At 42.2% G+C, this 23,983-nt stretch overlaps 1 long non-coding RNA gene and 2 gene segments (V, D, J or C); 2 read left to right on the forward strand and 1 right to left on the reverse strand.

Moving 5' to 3' along the window:
* LOC137348552 (Ig heavy chain C region, secreted form-like) overlaps positions 1 to 23,983 on the reverse strand; it is a 703,592-nt gene that overhangs the window by 20,798 nt on the left and 658,811 nt on the right.
* Positions 1,261 to 15,883, forward strand: LOC137348976 (Ig heavy chain C region-like). The segment is given in 7 exon segments: positions 1,261 to 1,359; positions 1,490 to 1,804; positions 2,184 to 2,252; positions 10,552 to 10,851; positions 11,066 to 11,383; positions 14,609 to 14,917; positions 15,409 to 15,883. Coding segments are annotated over 7 exon segments (1,749 nt in total).
* On the forward strand, positions 18,321 to 22,360 carry LOC137348981 (uncharacterized). Its single transcript, XR_010969185.1, has 3 exons — positions 18,321 to 18,443; positions 21,678 to 21,795; positions 21,925 to 22,360. It is a non-coding gene; the product is annotated as an uncharacterized lncRNA (long non-coding RNA).

The following is a 23,983-nucleotide window of genomic DNA, read 5'->3' on the forward strand; positions in this document are numbered from 1 at the left end:
ATTTTCCCTTATTAATTCCCCAGACTCACTTTCTATAGGACCAACCCTCACTTTGTTAACTCTTTTCTTTTAAAATATCTATAGAAACTCTTACTATCTGTTTTTATAATTCCAGCTAGCTTTTTCCCGTACTCTAATTGTTCCCTCCTTATTAATCTTTCAGTCCATTCTTTGTTTTTTCATATTCTGTATAATCTTCTGACCTGCCACCTATATTTGTGCAATTATAAGCTTTTTCTATAAGTGTGATACCAACTTTAACTTTTTTTAGTTAACCACAAGTAGTGGCTCCCCCCCCCCCCCCCCCCACCCCCCCACTTTGGAATTTTGCTTTCTCATTGGAATGTATCTATCCTGTGTAGCTAGCTCTGCTTTCATGCCCTGATAACCGCCCTTATTTAAGTTTAAAATACTGGAATTATACCCACCCTTTTCTCCCTCGAACTGAATGTAAAATTGACTCAGATTATGACCGCTGCCACCTAGGGGCGTCCTCACTATAAGGTCCTTAACTAATCCTATCTCGTTGCACAATATCGGGTCTTTGCTGATCGCCGTATGGGTTCTGATTCACGAGCTTCTCTTTTTCCAAAACTGATCTGAATGATATGTGTCTCCATCACCTCACTCCTTAATTATGAGACAAGCGGACTGAGTTTACAGCTAATTTGCAAAGGATTGTCATTGGGCTGCAGAATCAGCGGTATTTAGAGAAATGCAAAGAGAAGCACTTATACAATGTGAAGAGTTTCTACTTATCTCAGGGCTCAAATCATGTAGATAACGCCAGCCACAGTGTAAGCAGAATCGCGTTGTTTATCGCCCGAATTTAATCGCATAAAACGATTTTAAAAATCATATGAAAGGGGATACTTTATTTCTATAGAGGGATACGTTGCCGGAGATGGTGTGTAATGCATTCGCATCCCCTGTGACGGTGTGGAAATGAAGGGGTTAGATTTACAACATAATTAGTTATTATGAACAGATTCTAAACTGTAAGATCGTCATTAGCACCAAAGATAACATTGCATTGAAATCATGCAGCCTAATGACGATCGCGATACAGATAAAACGTCCAACTTTAATCATAACCTATTGTTAAAACATGAGTCTATTCTGTTAGTGATGTGGAAGGTGGGACGTGGATCCAGTAACCGCCTCGATCAGGGATTCGATAGGCGGCGCCTGTAACCTCGCCCCCTTCTGCCAGGTATTTAAATGCCAGTCACTGGGACCGCAATACAACAGTCCGGGAGCCGGTTTGCTCAGTGAGTTCTTGTCAGAACCATTTACCCCGAATTGTCGAAAGGATGAGGTCGGCGATTTTTCTCAGTCTGTTGCTGGTTTTCTTACCCCGTGAGTAGTTTTTTTTAAATTGTCCAACCATTCACTGTTACTGTCTCAGTGTTGGTCTCTCTGAGGAATATTACAGAGACAGGAATCATTTCACCAGGATTAATCCTCTGGATTTTTGATATTTTTACAGGTGTCCATTCGGATGTCGTGTTGACTCAGCCAGAGGCAGAGACCGGGATTCCCGGTGGCTTCCTGAGACTGACCTGTAAATCCAGCGGGTTCGATATTGGCAGCCATGGCATGCACTGGGTCCGACAATTTCCCGGGCAGAGGCTGGAGTGGTTGCTTTACTACTATAGTCCATCCAGCAGCAATTATTCCCCAGGGATTGAAAGTAGATTTACTGCGTCTAAAGACATTTCAAAGAGCATCTTCGCTTTGGACATGAAGAACCTGAAGACTGAAGACACCGCCATCTATTACTGTACAAACAGCACAATAGCCCGTCTACTATGTATCACAGCAGTTAACGGCAATACAAAAATCTCCTCCGCACCAATAGATTGAGTCTGGGTCAGTGCTGACTTTTACCATCCAGCTGTATATGCGGTCAAGAGCTATTTGTGTTCAGCACTGTCCTACCAGCATGGTTCAGTACGGATTAACTGTGATAATTAATCACTGGATTAGTTAGAGTTTCACTGAGACAATAACAGTTCACGGATTACTCTATGAAATATTTATAAAGAGTTAAAATTATTTATTAACGTAATTATCATTTTATGGAGATCCATCGTGACTTTACTTTCCATCTGGATTGGAGCATTTAAACTAATGCTGGATTTCTGTCTGCTCTTTGCAGAACAGGTTATTGTGTGGCGCAGGCCGGGGAATGCAACACTGTGACTCTATAGCCTACTGGGGACAAGGCACCATGGTGGCGGTGACTGCAGGTAAGAAATATGCACTCATTCAGTAACTGCAGTTTTTATTTTATATTTCTGTTTATCTAAGTAACTTATTCCTTCACTGAAACATGGTTTCGGTGGATTCTGTATAAGATTGTAATGTTTCATGAATTCTGCTGGAAATGGATTCGGGGATTGAATGATTTCTCCTCAGAAGTTGTTGTTGAAGAATTGATTGATGTGAATTGGCGATGAGATTATGTGGCTGGTTTATTTAACATTCCGAATTGTTTGGCGTTTCTACAATGTTTAATCTGGGTGACATCCTGTCCTGCAGGCCCGATGATCTAATGCAAGCACTATGTGTTTAAATTTGTTTGAAATTAGATTGTCTACAGAAAGCTTTAGCAGTCAAAAATAACCTTCCGATATTTTAATGTACTTTTCTTTGTGACAATTAAATTATCAGTTAATCTAATGCTCACGAACACTCATATAAAATACATGAGCTGTTACTGCAATTGAAAACTACATGAATAACAATTTGGAGCTTTGCTCCGATTAAAAAATAATAAAACTTATAATAGAGAGTTATCACCTAATAATGCTAAAATATGCTATCGTCTCAAATAGAAATTTATTGGTCATGTTCCGCCTACTCACAATTCTGCTGCTAGCCTTTCATATTTATTTTATTGAATAATTAATTACCTCAGTGATGAGCGAGTTCTGTAAATTCTGTGTTGAGATTTTTTTTTTTGAAATGTTACTTTTTTATTTGTTCTTAGAGTGTGAGCATCGCTGGCAAGGCCAACAATTAAGGCTCATCCTGATTATTATCCCAAAAATATAATCCATTGATAAAAAATGTAAGACTACATGACAAAGCAGCTCAAATTGGGCATTTCATAAAGTGCACTAAAGATCAGTTTCTTTCAATACAGTCTATGAGGTGCTTCACTACTCTTGCCACCCCAGGTTATATTTACCATGTACATTTTCATTACATGCCAAAAGCATTCTCTGATGCCTGCAGCCCGAGAGTTTTTGCACAGTTTTCAGTCCCTCGGTATAACTATGGTGAGAGGATTTTTTTTACACAGTGGCCTTTCTGAGCAGGTTGTGATGGGCCGCATGCAACTGAGTGGCTTGCTAGGCCATTTCAGAGGGCGGTTGAGAGTCAACTACATTTGTGTGGGTCTGGGTTCACATACAGGACGGCAGATTTCCATCCTGACGGACATTAGTGAACCAAACAGGGTTTTACGACAATCCGGTTGTTTCATTATTATTAGTAATGGGACTCGTATTTTAATCCAGGTTTATTAATTTATTTAATGTAAATTCCTCCAGTTGCCGTGGTGAAATTCGAACTCAGCTCTCCGAAGCATTAGTCCGGGCCTCTGGATTACTACTATAGTAACATTACCTCTATGTTACTATCCCCGCCAATTGATTTGGATGACAGAGTTTATAGAAATGTGTGCTTCCCCATAAAACGTTGTGTTGTTCCCTCAGTGTTGCGATTTGCTGTTTAGGTGCTGCGGAAAGTGTAGATTTGGCTTACTTTGAATAAGTAACATTTGTGAAAGTGTTTTGGCTTTTTTGTATTGTTTAATCTCGGTGACATCGAGCGAATGCAGGTTTTCTGATCGGATTGAAAGATATGTGCTTAAAACAGTTTGAAAGACGATTGTAGGCAGAAAACTGGCAGCTTTCAGAAATGGGATATTTCAATATTTTTTTTAAATTTAAGTGATATTTGCAGTTTGAACTAGTCGGCCTTTGTTTACCACGTGCATTCAGTAAGTGAAATATTACTGCAATTGCAAGCTACATAATTAGCAAGTTTGCAGATTGGAGAATAAAGGTAATGTAATTTAAACAATTATAATGCGACACTATTTCACCAAATAAAAACAATATGCCTTAATATTAATATCGATTCATGATTCATTAATCGCCTTTCACAATTCTTGTGTCCTGTGCACAATTAACGTGACTGGAAAATTTTATCGGCTGGAGACAATTATTAATAATGCCTGAAATTATTTCAATAAGAACATTCTGATTCCACCACTGCGTTCAGTTTGATGATCGGTTTTGAATTAATTGTTATATTCCTGATTAAAACAGATGAATGACAGTTTGATTTTACTTATAACTTCAATAGGAGTTGTAAATTGCAGTTTGTCAGTGTAATATATCTGTCCGGTTATTACATTCTTTGCGTGCAGCCCAAACCATGTTCTTCCTTCAATGTCATTTGTTGCTGGATAGTGAGATAATTATCACTAATCTAATATTAACCATTTTCCTGAGGCAGGAAGTCGCTGGCAGTCAAATAATTGTTCATATGATTTTAGTTAAATTGTCAGACGGTGCAGACTGCCTAAGACTGGAGACAAAAAAATAACACCTTGAAATTCAAGTAGATGCATTTCATTATAAAAGGTTAATATTGGTTTTGAATTAAATAACAACATCCTGTCTCACATAGCTGTGCTGCACACAGGATAGAATTATAGACAAAGAACAGATTATACCTGAGAGTTATGCTTAATTCTTATCAAATATTCAGTTGATCAACAAAATCTCGACTCCATGCGCTGATTAAGTTTCAGCGTCGCAGATGAACTGAATGAATTGTTCTCCTCCAGTTTTACGGTAATCATTTTGGAATTTCTTTCAAGTAATTTGCAGGGATTGTGTGAATTACGGGACTGAAATATAAAAACATTGTCTGTATTATTAAATAGCAGCAGCGCAATTACAAATCGCAAACTGCCGGGGAATTTAAAAAATATATATTTTTGTATAGTCAAGATTTATGCCAACATTTAAACACGAGTGTCCTGCATCAGCAAACAGGCGATGTTACAGCCCTTCGGCAGTTAGTGAGATGTGATCCCGGCCAGGCTTGGAACGATTTAAAATATCCCACTCCTAAAGCTATCATGTGAAATACTCGCTGGGAATAGCCGGAGATTATAAAATATATCAATTTGTTCAGATACATGCGCAGTTTACAATTTTGTCGAGTGAAAGCAGACCAGGATTAGAAGTTATTGTTTATTTTAAACTATTGAAATGAGATTCGATTCTAGTAAAATGAATTGTTAGAATGTTTTCATCTATTAATATGAAGTTAATTATTTTATATTGATTCAGTGTCATAATAATTTAGCTAAAAACAATTATTTCACAAGGCATCAGGCAGAAGCAGGTCTTGAATTCATATGAACTATTTTTAAAAATACAGTATAAAATCAGCTAACATGAATGTTAAGTTAGAATATAAAAGTAGTGCTAATTCATTGAGCGTAAATGACCTCCCACAATTCAGTAGTGTACTTGCCAGGATTCCAATGAGTGCACAATCTCAAGAGTTGGAGAGAATTTTAAATTATGCCAACAGCTTACACAGCTGTTCCCAGCTCGATAAGGTGTCGCCCAGATTTTAATGAATGAACCTTGTGTATTGTTTCGATTTTTTTTTTGCTTACGTTTAATTATGAAATTATATCAAATCAGTGGGTAATCAGTTTTTAGTGTAAACGTTTTCTGATTCCTTAAATTTTTACGGTGTCACTGAGCTCCTGTTACGGACATCAAACTACCCTGAATGTAAATTATTTTGATGTACTCATTTTCAGGGAATTATATCCTTCAGATTTTCAACATTTTAGCCAGACCTGGAGTAACAGTTGGAAGTCGAAGGGAGTTTTGAAATGAATATCAGTTTAATTTCAAATAATTTACATACATGGAGTGGTCACAATTTGACAATTGATAAATTGAATCAAACAGCTTCATTGAAATTGACAGATTGAACAGATCTATCTGCTGAGAGCCCGATTGTTGCACCGTTTGTGCCTGTTCTGTTTCTGTGCACCTGCTCACTGTGCAGGCTGCCAGAGAGTAGCGTCTGTTCTGATCTGATGGGAGGCTGAAAGTTATTTTCACCATTTAAATGGAAAAAAATCTAGACTCCCGCTCCAAATAACTGTCATGATAACCTGATGTTTGAAACCAGTACTTCGTTCATGTATTTTCAAAAGTTGACAGGCAGTGATAAACTCGGGTGAGATGTGGTTATTGGACTGCGTCACAGCAGAGGGTGCAAAGTCACTGAAGTAAGCGCATGTGAAATGTTTGAAGTGATACAGTTTTATTTATTTTTATTTATTTTATTTTTATTTAGAGATACAGCACTGAAACAGGGCCTTCGGCCCACCGAGTCTGTGCTGACCAACAACCACCCATTTATACTAACCCTACAGTAATCCCAAATTCCTTACCACCTACCTACACTAGGGGCAATTTACAACAGCCAATTTACCTATCACCTGCAAGTCTTTGGCTGTGGGAGGAAACCGGAGAACCCGGTGAAAACTCACGCGGTCACAGGGAGAACTTGCAAACTCCGCACAGGCAGGACCCAGAATCCCAGTTAGCTTGCAATCAAAATAAGTTATGTCTCTGACAGTACCTGACTGGCTCATTTGTATCAAATTCCTCAGATCCTTTTATTTTAAAAATCCACTTTCATTATAACAATCAAAATACATGTCACAATTTTTTTCAAATTTATGAAACCTTTCCTCCCATTAAATCGGGAAGAATTAATTCTACTGAGTCGGGTAGAATCATAGACTCTTGTAGCTCTGAATGCGTCCATTGGACCCGTCATGCCTGTGTTAGCTCTCAAAGAGCTCTCCAATTTAATCCTATTAAACAGCTTTTTCCTCATAAACTTACAAATCATCCCCTTCGTGGAGATGTCAGGTTGCTTTGCGCATTCCATATGTGCTTGCAGAGAGACTGCACGGACACGACTGGTCGAACGGCCTGCTTTTGTGCTGTAGCCATTCTATGGTGCTATGAAAAACACCCTCTGTCAGGAAAGAAACCTCCTTCCCCAACTACCCCACCACCCGCCCACACTCCAAATACTTTTGCCAATTATTTATTTTGTTAGAGACCCACTTACCAGAGGAAACAGTTTCTCCTTATCTGTTATATCAAAACATCCCATAATTTTGAATATACCTATTCGGTAACCGTTAACTTTCACTACACTAAGGGGAACAGTTCAGCTGTGCAATCTCTCTATGTAAATGAACTCCCCCATTCCTGACATAATTCTGCTAAATCTCCTCTGTGCTCTCTCCAAGGCCTTGACATCCATCCTAAAATGTGATGGCCAGAATTGTGAAAAAAATGCTCCACTAATTCAGTGATGTGTAAAGCTTTAACATGACTTCTTTGTTTTTGCATTCAGTTCTCCTTTGAACAAAACAAAATATTCCATTGGCTTTCTCAACCACCTTCAAAACATTGCGAATATGCACCCCAGCTCCCTTTACTTTTTACCCTCTTCAAAACAGTACTATTTCGATTACAATAGCTTTCCATGTTGTTTCTTTAAAAGTGCATCACTTCACACTTAGCCGCATTAAATTGCATCTGTTATCTGTCTGCCCATTTCACTAGTCTGTCGATGTCCTCCAGAAATCTCTTAGAGTCCTGCTCACTATTTGTTGTTATCATCCTCAAATTTCAAAATTGCACTGCCTTATGTCCAAGTCCACATCATTATATTTAACAAAAATAAATGGTCCTAATACCGACAGTACTTCATTAATTCCAGTCAGAAAAGCATTGCTTCACTGTTACTCTTTGCCTCCAATACTTTAGCAAACACCTACCCAGGTTACCACCGACCCTTTAATCCCATGCACTTGTATTTTCTGAATATTCTGTAATGTGGAATGTTATCTCATGCCATTCGAAAGTCTATTTGTACATCTATTGCTCCACCAATATCGACAATCTCTGTGACATCACACTGGAGACGGAGCTTTCAGTATCTGGCCAATAAGCCTCAGATGTTTGAACAGTTCACACAAATGAGAAGTGAAAGGTGACCATTTCAGTAATAAACACTTTAATTATTTTTGCCCTTCGTTGCAAGGAACCCACTGATATCCATTGGATTTATAATGTTTAAGTGATTCTAATATCAGATACTTATAAAAAAGGAAACCTGTCCTGATGTTCACATTATGGACAATGCAAGTAGCAACAAGAAGTGACTGTAACGATACAGTTAGCAACACCGATTCTCTGCAAATACTTTGGGGGGGGGGGGGGGGAAGGGGCGGTGAATGGACCATATAAAGAACACCTTTCCAGATGACCGATTTTAGGAACCGGATTTAATTCAGAATAATTGAGTTGGAGGGAGAAGCAAACACCGGGAAAGATCTATTCAGCAGAATAAGATAGAGCACAAATCACAATCCATTGAGCTGCATCGTTTTCTCAAATACTGAGAAGGAAATAGATAGTCTAGAGTCAATGCCATGTCGTCTAAAGCTTTAATTCCATAAACTAGGTTGTGTAAAAATTCCCCTTTGAAATCTGTGCACTGAATATGTTAAAAGGGGTCTTCAAACATTTATTATAAACGTACTTTATTCTCATGGGAACATCAAATATTAGAGTGAAGTCTGGTCGAGGTGTTTTGAATAATGAATAGCTTTAGACAGAAATTCAGAAACAAATTTCCCCAGATCAGTGGGTTGGACTATGCAGGGCACTTATTTAAAATCATAATCGATTAATGAGGTGAGAGGGTAGACATCTACTTTTCTGCACAGGAGATTGTCAGGATCTGGGATGTCCTATCAGAAAGAGTGGGTGAGTAAAATCCATAATAGCTCTATAAAATAACACTTTTGAAAAAATGAGTTGGAAATGGAGCATAAGAAATAGAAGCAGAAGTAGACCATATGGCCCATCGAGCCTGCTCCACCGTTCAATACGATCATGGCTGATCTTGGGCTTCAATTCCACTTTCCTGCCCGCTCACCATATCCCTTATCTCCCCGTCAGACCAAAACGCTATCTATTCCAGCCTTAAATGTATTCAACGATGGAGCATCCACAACCCTCGGGGGGAGAGAATTCCAAAGATTCACAATACTTTGAGTGAAGTAATTTCTCCTCATCTCAGTCCTGACTGGCCCATTATCCTGAGACTGTGTCCCCGTGTTCTAGATTCCCTGACCAGCGGAAACAATCGCTCAGCTTCTACCCTATCAGGCCCTTTCAGAATCTTGTATGTCTCAATTAGATCGCCTCCCATTCTTCTAAACTCCAGCGATTACAGGCCCACCTTACTCAGCCTTTCATCATAGTTCAGCCCCCTCATCCCAGGGACCAATTTAGCAAGTTTTCACTGCACTGCCTCCAGTGCAAGTATATCTTTTCTTAAATATAGAGACCTGCACACAGTGTTCCAGGTGCAGTCTCACCAAAGCCCTGTGCAATTTTAGTGAGACTTCCTTATTCCTATACTCCAATTCCCTTGAAGAAATGGTTGTCCTATGATGAGAAGCTGAGTAAATTGGGCTTACATTTTCTGGAGGATGAGAGGCAATCTCATTAAAACATCCAAGATTCTGAATGGGGGACTATAGGGTAGACTCTGAGATATTGATTTCCATGGTCAGGGAATATAAAACATGGGAACACCATCTCGGGATGATCGGCTTATCATGTAGGACTGAGATGAGGAGCAATTACTTCACTCAAAGGGTTGTGAATTTTTGGAATTCTCTACCCCAAAGGGCCGTGGATGCGTCATAGTTGAATGTATTTAAGGCTGGGATTAACAGATTCTTGGCCTCTCTGGGAATCAAGGGATGTGGGGATCTGGCGGGAAAGTGGAGTTAAAGTGCAAGTTCAGCCACGATTGTACTGAATAATGGAACAGGATCGATGGGCCATCGGGGCTACTCCACTGCTATTTCTTGTGTTCTTATGATAGTCAAGTTTCGAGTTTATAATAATATTGGAATCACACATTACGATGGCACTTTTGCAGACTAGTTACTTTTTTTTGTTGAGGGGCTGGAGGAGTGGAGGACCCAGAAGTCAGTTTGCACACAGCAAATTTCCAAAAACTGCATTGATAAATGACGATTTCTTTTTTAAGGTGCTGTTGATTGAGAAATAAATACTAGCCAAAGTGGTGGAGAAACTGCTCTGCTCTTCTATATTAATCCAATGAAAAGTACTTCATTGAAATTACTTCAAACGGTTCTTATTTTTGTCATGTGGCAGAGCTCGGTACAGAGAGATGTGTTCCTGACCAGGGGTCCGACAGGTGATGATCACCAAATGATGGAACTGATAGAAGCTCAGATGTGGATGAAGGTTTTAATCAGAAAATATTGGAATTCGTTTCTAACTGGAGTAATATTTCGAGTCCATTAGTTACTTTATGAGCATGAATCACAGAGTCTAACTTGTTCAATCTGCCATTCTTCCCCAGCGACACCGTCTCCCCCAACCCTCTACGGCCTGTTCTCCTCCTGTGAACAACCCAACACCGACAGCTCCGTGGCCTACGGCTGTTTGGCGATGGACTACACCCCTGAAATCACTACCGTTTCCTGGAAGAAAGATAAAGAGCCGATCACCACTCGATTGAAGAATTACTCGTCAGTGCTGAACAAGAAGGGAACCTACACCCTGAGCAGCCAATTAACCATCACCGAGTCAGAGGTGGGAAGCAGCAAAATCTACTGCGAGGTTCGACGCGGAGAGTCAGTCTGGATCAAAGAAATTCCAGGTTAGTGTTGTGGAAACTGTGAAAAACAAAAAAGCTACAACAAGCTTGAGTGCAGCCTTGGCTATATCACATTTAGAGCACCATGTACAGTTCTTATCCCTGGAAACTCCAGTTAGTGTCTGCTTGACAGCAAAGAATCTGTAAAAATATAAGAACAGTTTGCATTATGTATTAATTTCCTCTGCAATAAATGTCTAACATGTATTTTTTGAAGATCTTCAAAATGACATCGTCCATCCAACTATTATCCTCACCCTGAGTTCCAGTGAAGAAATCACAAGCAGCAGATTTGCAACTGTCGTGTGTTCAATCATCGATTTCCATCCAGAGTCAATAACCGTGAGTTGGTTGAAGGATGGACAACCCATGGATTCGGGCTTCGTCACCTCTCCCGCCTGTGAAGCGAACGGGAACTTCTCGGCGACCAGCCGGCTGACTGTCCCCGCTGGGGAATGGTTCACCAACACGGTCTATACCTGCCAGGTCTTCCATCAAGAGGTCACCCAAAGCCGAAACATCACCGGATCTCAGGGTAAGAGACACAAACCGAGGCAGCTCCGGATCATTCTGTGCCCCATGTTAAAGTCAAGATTTTATTGGAATTAGTAAAAAGCACAGAACTGTTACTAATTTACCATCATGTAGTTTTTTTTGCTTCATTTAGCTATGAGTGCTGAATTAGGATTGCTGACGGTTCAGCATGTCATCACATCACCAAAGAATGTTTCCCTCTGCTTTGATGTCATACAGTGAGTGAGGTGGCCTTGATTTCAGGTTTATTCTGAGTCGGCTGATGGTATTCGGAGCGGCAATTGGTGTCTGGAACCCTTTACCGGTAACAGTCTCGGGATCAAGTGCCAGAAAGAGTATCTATCCGATTGAGAAAACTGTTCAATTCTGGGCTCAGGAGGAATATATTGGACCTGGGAGTGGTACAATGCAGATTCACTGGATTGATAGCGGGGCTGACTAGGTTAAATTATGAGGGCAGTTCTCACAGACCAAACTGTTGCTCCTTTAATTATAGAAGATTAAAGGGTGATCTGATTGAATTGTTTTTAAGCTGTTTACTGGAACTAAGGGAGTAGATGGAGAAAAATATTTCCTCTGGTGGAGACCCCAGAACGAATGAAAGCAAGGCCGTTCAGGGATGATATCAGGAAGGAGCTGTTCACAGGGCGGGTAGCTGAAATCTGAACTTCTCTCGCCCAAATTCGTGTTGAGACTTGGCATCAATTGAAAATGTCAATTTTGAGATTGATAGATTTATGTTAGGCAAGGGTATTCAGGATTTTTCCATTCGTTTCATGGGATGTGGGCATCGCTGACAAGGCCAACATTTGTTGTCCATCCTTGATTTCTCTTGAAGGGGTGGTGGTGGGCTGCCTTCTTGAACTACAGCAGTCCATCTGGTGTGTTAGGGAGGAAGTTTCATGATTTTGACCCAATGACAGGTGATATAGTTCCAAGTCAGGATGGTGTGTGACTTGGAGGAGCACTTTCAGATGCTGGTGTGCCCATACGTTTGCTGCCCTTGTCCTTCTAGGTGGAAGAAGTCGCATACTTGGAACGTGCTGTTGAAAGAGGCGTGGTGAGTTACTGCAGTGCACCTTGTATATGGTACACGTTGCTGCACCATGCGTCGGTGGTGGAGCGAGTGAATGTTTAAGGTGCCTAAATAGGGTGTCGATCAAGCGGGCTGCTTTGTCCCGGATGGTGTCGAGCTTCCTTAGTATCGCTGGAGCCGCATTTATCCAGGCAAGTGGAGAGTATTCCATCACATTCCTGACTTGTGTCTTGTAGATGGTGGATCGGCTTTGGGGAGTCAGGAGGTGAGTTACTCTCTGCACAATTTCTAGCCTCTGACCTGCTCTTGTAGCCACAGTATTTATGTGGCTATAGCTGTTCAATCTCTAGTCAATGTTAATCCCGAGGATGCTGATAGTTTGGGATTACGCAATGGAAATGCCACTGAATGTCAAGGGGAGATGGTTAGATTCCCTATTGCTGGAGATCGCCATTGCCTGGCACTTGTGTGGCACGAATGTTGCTTGCCATTTATGATCCCTAGCCTGAATGCTGTTAAGGTCTTATTGCAGGACATGGGCTGCATTAGTATCTGAGGAGGTGCGAATGGTACTGAACATTGTACAATCATCAGAAAACATCCCCACTTCTGACCTTATGACTGAGGGAAGGGCATTGATGAAGCAGCTGAATATGGTTGGGCCTAGGACGGTATCCTGACAAACTCCTGCAGCGATGTCCTGGGGCTGAGATAATTGGCCTCCCACAACCACAACCACAACCATCTTCCTTTGCGTTAGGTATGACTCCAACTGGTGGAGAGTTTTCCCCCTGTTTCCCATTGATTTCAATTTGGCGAGGGCTTCTTGGTGCCACACTCGGTCAAATGCTGCCTTGGTATCAAGGGCGATCACTCCCGCATCTCTTCTTGAGTTCAGCTCTTTCGTCCATGTTTGCACGAAGGTTGCAAAGAGGCCAGGTGGCATTTGACACTGACAGAACCCAAACTGAGCATCAGCGAGTAGATTTTTGCAGTTTAAATGGCACTTGACATCACTTTGCTGATGATCAAGAGTAGACTGACGGGGAGATAGTTGGCCCCTTTAGCCAGTAGTGGTGTTACCAAGCCACTCTTGGTGATGGACATTGACGTCCCACACCGAGAGAACATTCGGTGCCCTTGCAACCCTCAGTGCTTCTTCCAAGTGGCGTTCAACATGGAGGAGTACAATTCAACATCTAAGGGACCGGGCGGTAGGTAGTAATCAGCAGGAGGTTTATTTGCCCATGTTTGACCTAATGCCACGAGAATTCATGGGATCTGGAGTCAATGTTGAGGACTCCCAGGGCAATTCCTTCCCGACTGTATACCGCTGTGCCGCCACCTCTGATGAGTCTGTTCTATGGTGGGACAGGACATGCCTAGGGATAGTGTTGATGGTGTCTGGGATGACATATGTGTAAACAGAATTAAGAAATTAAGATACATATCAATATCAGTCAATTGAATGGTGGAAATGGCTCGAAGGGCTGAATGGCCTACTCTTTATCCTTTGGTTCTATTACTGCCCTGTGGTCAGATTTCCTTTTGACTCCATACTGACGCATGAGGAGTACTCACTCAAGACAGATTTTAGCAAACTACCTCACACCCTGATTACAAATTATTCTGCACCATAAAAAGACTCCTTCGAACCGCAGTTTTCCGACCTATAACCCCTCCTTTTACCGGTTCCTGCGCTTTTTCATCTCCACAAATACCGTACAAGGCACCAGAAAATTAACTTTGTTTCCTGTTGCGCCTAAAATTCGGAATTTCATTGGACGCTTGTTTGAGGCAGCGTAATTTGCATGTATATCTCGTGCCCTTGGGTGACAGAGCCACTATATTCACCGGAGATGCGATCCAGCGGGAGCATTGATAGATGGGCAGAAATGAGCCTAGGATTTCAGGAAGAACGTTATTCTGTACGAAACAGAATTGCTTCCGCAATTATTCGGTATTTACGCCGGGTACTTGCTTCAAAGCCCATTACAGGTTTCTTTGGGTGTAAGTACACAATACATGTTATAGGATGTCGCAGAAGTTTTTCAAATCATTGCTCTTCTAATAAACAATGATGTTTAAGCAAAAGATTTGTTTTTCCTCTCCTGAAAAAAGTGAAGGTTGAATACTGGTGTGCTGATTCTGAAGATGGAGCTTTTCATGACTTCCATTTCTGTTTTACAGTTCCTTCCTCATGCAATGATCCAGTAATTAAACTACTGCCACCACCAATGGAACAGGTCTTACTGGAGGCGACGGTGACCTTAACCTGTGTCGTGTCTAATGCTCCTTATGGAGTCAACGTGTCCTGGACCAAAGAAATGAAGCCTTTGAAATCAAAGATTGCCGTCCAACCCGGAGAGGATCCCGACAGTGTGATCAGCACCATAAACATCTCGACACAATCCTGGCTGAGTGGGGTTGAGTTCTACTGTGTGGTGAGCCATCAGGATCTGCCGACTCCTCTCAGAGATTCCATCCACAAGGAAGAAGGTGAAAATGAGATTGAAGCAATAAGTGAGAGGTTGTGCTTATTTCTAGTGTTTGTGCAAGGGACAATTAGTCCTTTTAGGTTGTCTAATGGATTACTGTGATAATTTAATTGTAATTCAACTAACGAAACTCTCTGGAATCATAGGTGATGTATATCAGCAGAAACTAGATAAGTAGATGATGGAGAAAGGAATAGAAGGAGATGAAGTAAAGTGGGAGGAGGTTCGCATGCAGCTTAAACGCCAGCGCAGACTAGTTGGGTAGTTGGGCCGAATGGCCTGTTCCTGTGCTGTGAATTCAATGTAATTTTCCAGCTAATCCTTTCAGTTCTCAGCGAGAAGAATTGCATCCGCCTCTGCTCCAGGCTGGAAAACAGAACAGGTCCCTGGGAGGAAAAGGAAAACCTTTAACATTTCTCTCACATCTAACCACCGGTTTCATTGTCTCTGAAATTCTCCACTTTTTTGATACTTATTTTAATGTTTCTGCAGTTAAAGATCTGCGGGAACCGTCCGTATCTGTCCTCCTGCCCCCGGCAGAAGAAGTCTCCGCTCAGAGTTTCCTCTCCCTCACCTGCTTAGTGAGAGGTTTCTCCCCCCGAGAGATCTTCGTCAAGTGGACCGTCAATGACAAGTCGGTGAATCCTGGCAACTACAAGAACACCGAGGTGATGGCGGAGAACGACAATAGCTCCTTCTTCATCTACAGCCTGTTATCCATTGCAGCGGAGGAGTGGGCCAGCGGCGCTTCTTACTCCTGTGTGGTGGGACATGAAGCGATCCCCTTGAAGATCATCAACAGAACAGTTAATAAATCCAGCGGTAAACCGAGTTTTGTGAACATTTCCCTTGCACTGATGGATACTGTTAATTCATGTCAATGAACATCTTTGTATTGCATTTCAGTTCGAAAATAAAAAGGTATTTTGTTCCAACCGTCAGTGGCAACCCACAGCGGTTCAATTAATTTGGTTCCCTATTTTTGCCAAGAGAAGGGCTGTTCATCTGAAGTAGGGGGTTTGCTTGGAGCAGGCCGAAGTCTTGTGCAGCCAACCTAGATACACCATGGATACGAGTCAGAGTGACACTATTTCATTACAGGATTCCGCAAAGTAACTTCAGCGACTTTCCTCCCGCTGAAGAGAAACTCGACAGTTCCCAATTTTGATAAAGAAAAGCAGAGCATTTAGATCCCGGAGTCACTGTTCCGCATGTTGTCCATCACTGCAGAATTAGGGCCAATTTTAATTTTGCAGTGTCACACCCTCTGGGAACTGAAGTGAGGATCATAAACGAATAGGAACTGTATCCCCACTCCCCCCGAGGGAGACAGGAGAGGGCAATTGTTAATCCACTGTACTCGCATTCTCCCACCAGAGAGAGGGGAAGTGAACCACTCTATTATATGGATTCAGTTGTGATCAGTTCAAATTCAGCTTGTAACTCACTGTGCGAAGTTTATAGAATTGTGAAAAGGGAATTATATTATAACATTCATATTTGTACAACGTAATGTTATGAAATCATGTTCGGGGGCACATTTGCCCTTCTTAATCCAAAACTAAAATATTGAATTAGCATACGCCAAATCTAAACTGATGCTTGAATCACTTTTGGCTCTCTCACGGTTCTCTTTCTGATGTTTATGAGGCTATTCGGTTGAATTGTTGAATTCCATCGGCCGATGTCACATTGCATCTCAAAGAGAACACATTTACACACAATGAGGAAGAATATTCCCCATAAAGCACATGGTTATTGGTACGTGGCGAAAATCTGAACAATAGTAAAATTTCATACACAAACGCAAAAACACATATAAAATATTTGCACATAAACACACATATTAACAAAGACACACATATATCAACACATTAAGAACACGCATAACATTAACTGATTTACACACAAACGCACACATTCGCACACTCACAGCAGCACACAAATAAACATGGGTATTAACGCATACATAAATACAGTGAACAAACATACATTAACACAGTCATACAGGCATAAGCACAACACACACATCAATCCACTCACGCTCACACACACACACATACAAACAAACACCCCGAAATATATAAATGCAACACACTGACATCCTCAAATACACACATGGACACGCAGCCACGTTCGTAAACACACATAGGCACACTGAAAAACGGACGCATTAACAAATTCACACAAACGTAAACACACAGTCACGTACCTCAACACACACACACATAAACAGAATGATGAACATCCCCATTTACACGATCATATATACTCATTAACACAATAAACACTCATTCTATTGTTACCTCATAAACAAGTGGCCACACAAAGTCAAATATCAACGAACGACACAACAGGCATGGACAACGAAACGCACTCATAAACAAACACGCTCACACATACATGGACCCACACATACACAAGCATACACGTTAACACACACACATAAAAGGACACGCAAGCGCACACATAAACAAACACACGGACAGACACCCAAACGCACACATAAACATTCATCTTCTTGGCATTTCTTCGTGGATGAACATTTTAGGAAGGTTTCGCTCATGGGTTGCAGGCCCGCTGGTGGCTAGTCAGGCCTAGCCGTGACCGCAACACATAAACACTCAAGAACACACGTTAACATACACACAGTAAAAGGACTCAACTAGACACATTAACACACTCATGGCCACACAAACACACACATTATCACGCTCGCGCACATAAATGGACTCACAAAGACAGAAAAAAGCAAAGCACGAGATAGACATGCACACATTAAAACACGGATACAAAAGCACCACATGATACACCTATGTAGAATTAAATTATACTTTATGATTGAGCGAAGTCTCCAACAATTGCCCTAAATAAATAATTTCTGACACCATAATATTTCACTGGTCTTTATGCCGGTGCTAAAACACACTGAAAAAATGTTCTCAGTTAAAAACTGATACAAGTTAAAGCTGTTCATTGGATTTCCACCATAGGATTTGAACCATCAGCCGATTCTCAATCAGCATCCTTGACGGTCTCCAACTAAGTTGCTATCGAAACATAACGCATGCATGATCTATATCCAATCAGCTACCTCACCTTAATATTCACGAATGTTAGATTGTCCGAGATTAACCCAAAATAAATTAGCGTCTGACAACAAAGAAAAAAATAAATAAGATTTTCCAGCACGAAATGTATGAGGATCTTAAAGGAAGAACGGTTGTGGTATCAGGAACAGGCTGAGAGTCATTCATTTAAAGCCAGATATACATTGAAGATTAAATTACAGAACAAAATGGTATCTCAGAGAAATTATAAGAAAACAGAATATAATAATTATATGAAATCCTGGATTAATAAACGACCTGAATATATTTCCTCCTCAACACCCTGTAGGTTCCTCCGGCCACGTCTGGATTGAAGACTATGAAGAAGAAAGATGCAACATCAGGACAGCCACGTCCACATACATCATCCTGTTCCTCCTGAGCATATTCTACAGTGTTGCCCTCACTCTGGTGAAGGTGAGAAGATTCGATCCACTCGCACCCACAAGAGCCTGGGGTCCATCTGACACATTCACACTGGGAAGTAGTGAGCCTGGTAATCATTCAAAGTGTTTGAGGCCTATCTGATAAAGCAGGGAGCAAAGATCTTGTGAATGATACCCAGAGTCTGGGGACTACTGGACTGATAGACTCTCTCTTTCCCATTTCTGTTATAGAAGACGGAACGATGAACAGAAAGACTGTATCTGAGGGAGAGGGGATGAGGGATAACACATTATATGCATGTACATTTGGAAGGTTCATCTCCCTAACATTGCCAGAAACAGTTTGTGTGAAAGCTGGAAAAAGTGAAATTCTGACAGAATAACATTTATATTTGTATAGGGAGTGGGGCCCTGCTCTCGGGCAGGAAAAGTGTAGAAAGCATTTTCCTTTTGAATGAGTTCCTTCGAAGGATCCCGAGTCCAAATGGACCACACAGACTGAAGACACGAATAGTCTGCGCTAGAGTAATCACTTCCAACACTTCAACATCTCGGCAGCACTAATTAAGCCTGACTCTGTCTGCTGCTTCCTTGACAACATTTCTCTATGTTCTGAGACATTTTCTCTGATACGATCTGAACATCAACCCAGGCATCATCTCTCCCTGCTCCATTCCCTCTGAAACCATTTCCCTGAACTCATTGAATATCACCCCAGGAATCCTCTCTCCCTGCTTCATTCCCTATGAAACCATTTCCCTGAACTCATTGAATATCATCCCAGGGATCCTCTCTCCCTGCTTCATCCCCTATGAAACCATTTCCCTGAACTCACTGATAATCACCCCAGGCATCGTCTCTCCCTGCTCCATTCCCTATGAAACCATTTCCCTGAACTCACTGAACATCACCCCAGGCATCGTCTCTCCCTGCTCCATTCCCTCTGAAACCATTTCCCTGAAATCACTGAACATCACCCCAGGCATCCTCTCTCCCTGTTCCATTCCCTCTGAAACCATCTCCCTGAACTCACTGAATATCACCCCAGGGATCCTCTCTCTCTGCTTCATTCCCTATGATACCATCTCCCTGAACTCACTGAACATTATCCCAGGGATCCTCTCTCCCTGCTTCATTCCCTATGAAACCATTTCCCTGAACTCACTGAACATCACCCCAAGCATCGTCTCTCCCTGCTCCATTCCCTATGAAACCATTTCCCTGAACTCACTGAACATCACCCCAAGCATCGTCTCTCCCTGCTCCATTCCCTATGATACCATTTCCATGAACTCACTGAACATTACCCCAGGGATCCTCTCTCCCTGCTCCATTCCCTCTGAAACCATTTCCCTGAACTCACTGAACATTACCCCAGGGATCCTCTCTCCCTGCTCCATTCCCTATGAAACCATTTCCCAGAACTCACTGAACATTACCCCAGGGATCCTCTCTCCCTGCTCCATTCCCTATGAAACCATTTCCCTGAACTCACTGAACATTACCCCAGGGATCCTCTCTCCCTGCTCCATTCCCTCTGAAACCATTTCCCTGAACTCACTGAACATTACCCCAGGGATCCTCTCTCCCTGCTCCATTCCCTATGAAACCATTTCCCAGAACTCACTGAACATTACCCCAGGGATCCTCTCTCCCTGCTCCATTCCCTCTGAAACCATTTCCCTGAACTCACTGAACATTACCCCAGGGATCCTCTCTCCCTGCTCCATTCCCTATGAAACCATTTCCCAGAACTCACTGAACATTACCCCAGGCATCGTCTCTCCCTGCTGCATTCCCTCTGAAACCATCTCCCTGAACTCACTGAACATCACCACAGGCATCGTCTCTCCCTGCTCCATTCCCTATGATACCATCTCCCAGAACTCACTGAACATTACCCCAGGCATCGTCACTCCCTGCTCCATTCCCTCTGTAACCATTTCCCTGAACTCACTGAACATTGCCCCAGGCATCGTCACTCCCTGCTCCATTCCCTCTGTAACCATTTCCCTGAACTCACTGAACATTACCCCAGGCATCGTCACTCCCTGCTCCATTCCCTCTGTAACCATCTCCCTGAACTCACTGAACATTGCCCCAGGCATCCTCTCTCCCTACTTCATTCCCTATGAAACCATTTCCCTGAACTCACTGAACATTGCCCCAGGGATCCTCTCTCCCTGCTCCATTCCCTATGAAACCATCTCCCTCAACTCACTGAATATCGCCCCAGGCATCGTCTCTCCCTGCTCCATTCCCTATGAAACCATTTCCCTGAACTCACTGAACATTACCCCAGGCATCGTCTCTCCCTGCTTCATTCCCTATGAAACCATTTCCCTGAACTCACTGAACATTACCCCAGGCATCGTCTCTCCCTGCTTCATTCCCTATGAAACCATTTCCCTGAACTCACAGAACATTACCCCAGGCATCGTCTCTCCCTGCTTCATTCCCTATGAAACCATTTCCCTGAACTCACAGAACATTACCCCAGGCATCGTCTCTCCCTGCTTCATTCCCTATGAAACCATTTCCCTGAACTCACAGAACATTACCCCAGGGATCCTCTCTCCCTGCTCCATTCCCAATGATACCATCTCCCTCAACTCACTGAATATCGCCCCAGGCATCGTCTCTCCCTGCTCCATTCCCTATGAAACCATTTCCCTGAACTCACAGAACATTACCCCAGGGATCCTCTCTCCCTGCTCCATTCCCAATGATACCATCTCCCTGAACTCACTGAGCATCACCCCAAGGATCCTCTCTCCCTGCTTCATTCCCTATGAAACCATTTCCCAGAACTCACTGAACACTACCCCAGGGATCCTCTCTCCCTGCTCCATTCCCTATGAAACAATTTCCCTGAACTCACAGAACATTACCCCAGGGATCCTCTCTCACTGCTCCATTCCCTCTGATACCATCTCCCTGAACTCAATAAACATCACAGGAGGAATATGCCAGTGACCAGCAGATCGTCCCTCCCTGTGACCCGAAAGTTTTGATCCACCTGTTTCAAGTCATCGATTTTATTTGATGCCTCCTGACCTGGGGGATATCCGCAGACGCTTTTAGAGTTAGAAATAGATATAGACTGATGTAATTAACTCAATGGATGTACATTGAAAAATAAATTAGGGGAAAAATAATATTTCAAGTAAAATAAAAAAGTATATCAAATTATAGTAATATGATATCTTTGGTTAATAAAAAACCTGAATATATTTCCTCCGTTACATCCCTGTTGATTCCTCAGACCACATCTGGAATGAAGATAATGAGAAAGCGAGTGGCAACATCTGGGCAACCGCTTCCACATTCATCATCCTGTTCTTCCTGAAAATTTCCTACAGTGCTGCCTCACTCTGGTGAAGGTGAGAATATTCACACTTCAATCGGACTGAGGCCGTTTCACAAATGTCTGAAATTATCATTGATGAAAACCTGAACAAATTGCCCCTGAACATTAAATCACTGCTTCATTCTTTATCCCTCTTTTACAGGCCAAATGATCGATTGGATTTCGGAAGCTGTGGATTTTTCTTTATCAATATTTCTGCATTAAGAATATAAAATATGTTGTTTTGGTAATTCTCAAAGTTAAATACCTTCAGTTAACCGATCCGAATCCACCGCTGAGACAAAAGGAAAACACAAATTCCAACATTCTGTTTGAAAAATGTATTCATGTGTGAGATAATCGTAGCTATAATGTTTCACAGTTGCTTGAATATTTCCGATGCATATAAGTAAAGTTTCTCATTGCTTATTTATACTTATCCCATTCCCTTTATGGTGAGTCCTTGTTTTCTCTCTCTGGTCTGTTACAGTTGTCCAGAGAGATGGAAGCTCAGCCCGCTTGTATTCTGTTCTCAATGTGACGCTCAGTTGTTATATTCACTTGGTGTTAACTTTTAAAATTTTCCCTCGGGATTGCTCTCTGTCAAATTGTTAATAAATCTGGAATGGCAAATGGGCAAACTTCCATTTTGTGGATTTTTTTTTCTCTCCAAGGCTACTCCTCACTGTTCCATTTTCCCGTTTGCAGTTCACTTTATTTCTCTGCCAGGTATTTTTCACCTGCTTTGTTTGAGTAAATTATGAACACAAGTCCCTATTGGTCAATGAGCTAGGGCGCCATTCAATGATCCAACAAAGCAAAGACACCTCCCCCTTCATGAGTCAGAAGGTGCACAACGAGCAGGCGCACCTCCCAGTCTACTCTGATATTCTACATTGTAGCAGTCAGTATTAAAGAGCAGGGCTCTGATCCATCACAGCCTGATATAAGGCAGCACATTGCTGATTAAATTTCTATTTATACTGTATCATCAAATATTTACAAGGCAGGCACAGCACAGTTTAGGTGTCGGATGCAGACACAACTGGAAGCACAAAACCTGGGAGTGATCCCTGGAGACTCGAGCCTATGAGGCACAGAGACACGAACACACATAAAACCTTGGAATGATTCATAGAATTTGTACCTGAATTCACGCAGCATTCGCAAAAAGATAGATGGTTTAAAGGTACAAATAGAGGTAAATGGGTACGATCTAATTTCCATGACGGAAACGTGGCTACAGGGTGACCAAGACAGGGAACTGAATTCATTTTTATTCATTCATGGGATGTGGGCATCGCTGGCTAGGACAGCATTTATTGCCCATCTCTAATTGCCCTTGAGAAAGTAGTGGTGAGCCGCCATCTTGCAGTGCTGCAGTCCATGTGGGGTAGGTACACCCACATTGCTGTTCGGAAGGCAGTATTCCAGGATTTTGACCCAGCGACAGTGAAGGAATGGCGATATATTTCCACGCCAGGATGGTGTGTGACTTGCAGGAGAACTTGCAGGTGGTAGTGTTCCCATGCATCTGCTGCTCTTGGCCTTCTAGGTGCTAGTGGTCGTGGGTTTGGAAGGTGTTGTCCAAGGAGCCTTGGTGAGTTGCTGCAGTGCATCTTGTAGATGGTACACACTGTTGTCACTGTGCATTGATGGTGGAGGCAGTGAATATTTAAGGTGATGGATGGGGTGCCAATCAAGTGGGTTGCTTTGTTTTGGATGGTGTCGAGCTTCTTGAATGTTGTTGGAACTGTACCCATCCAGGCAAGTGGAGAGTATTCCATCACACTCCTGACTTGTGCCTTGTAGATGATGGACAGGCATTGAAAAGTCAGGAGGTGAGTTACTCATCGCAGAATCCCAGCATCTGACCTGCTCGTGTAGCCATGGTATTTATATGGCTACTCCAGTTCAGTATCTGGTCAATGGTAATCCCCAGAATGTTGATCCTGGGGTATTCAGTGATCATAATGTCATTGGACGTCAAGGGAGGTTGTTAGATGCTCTCTCTTGATTGAGATAGTCATTGCCTAACACTTGTGTGGCGTGAATGTTCATTGCCACTTATCAGCTCAAGCCTGGATATTGTCCAGGTCTTGCTGCATTTATACACTGACTGCTTCAGCATCTGAGGAGTTGTGAATGGTGCTGAACATTGGGCAATCATCATCAAACATCCCCACTTCTGACCTTATGATTGAAGAAAGCTCATTGATGAA

Source organism: Heterodontus francisci, chromosome 34 (genome assembly GCF_036365525.1).
Source record: "Heterodontus francisci isolate sHetFra1 chromosome 34, sHetFra1.hap1, whole genome shotgun sequence".
NCBI lineage: Eukaryota > Metazoa > Chordata > Chondrichthyes > Heterodontiformes > Heterodontidae > Heterodontus > Heterodontus francisci.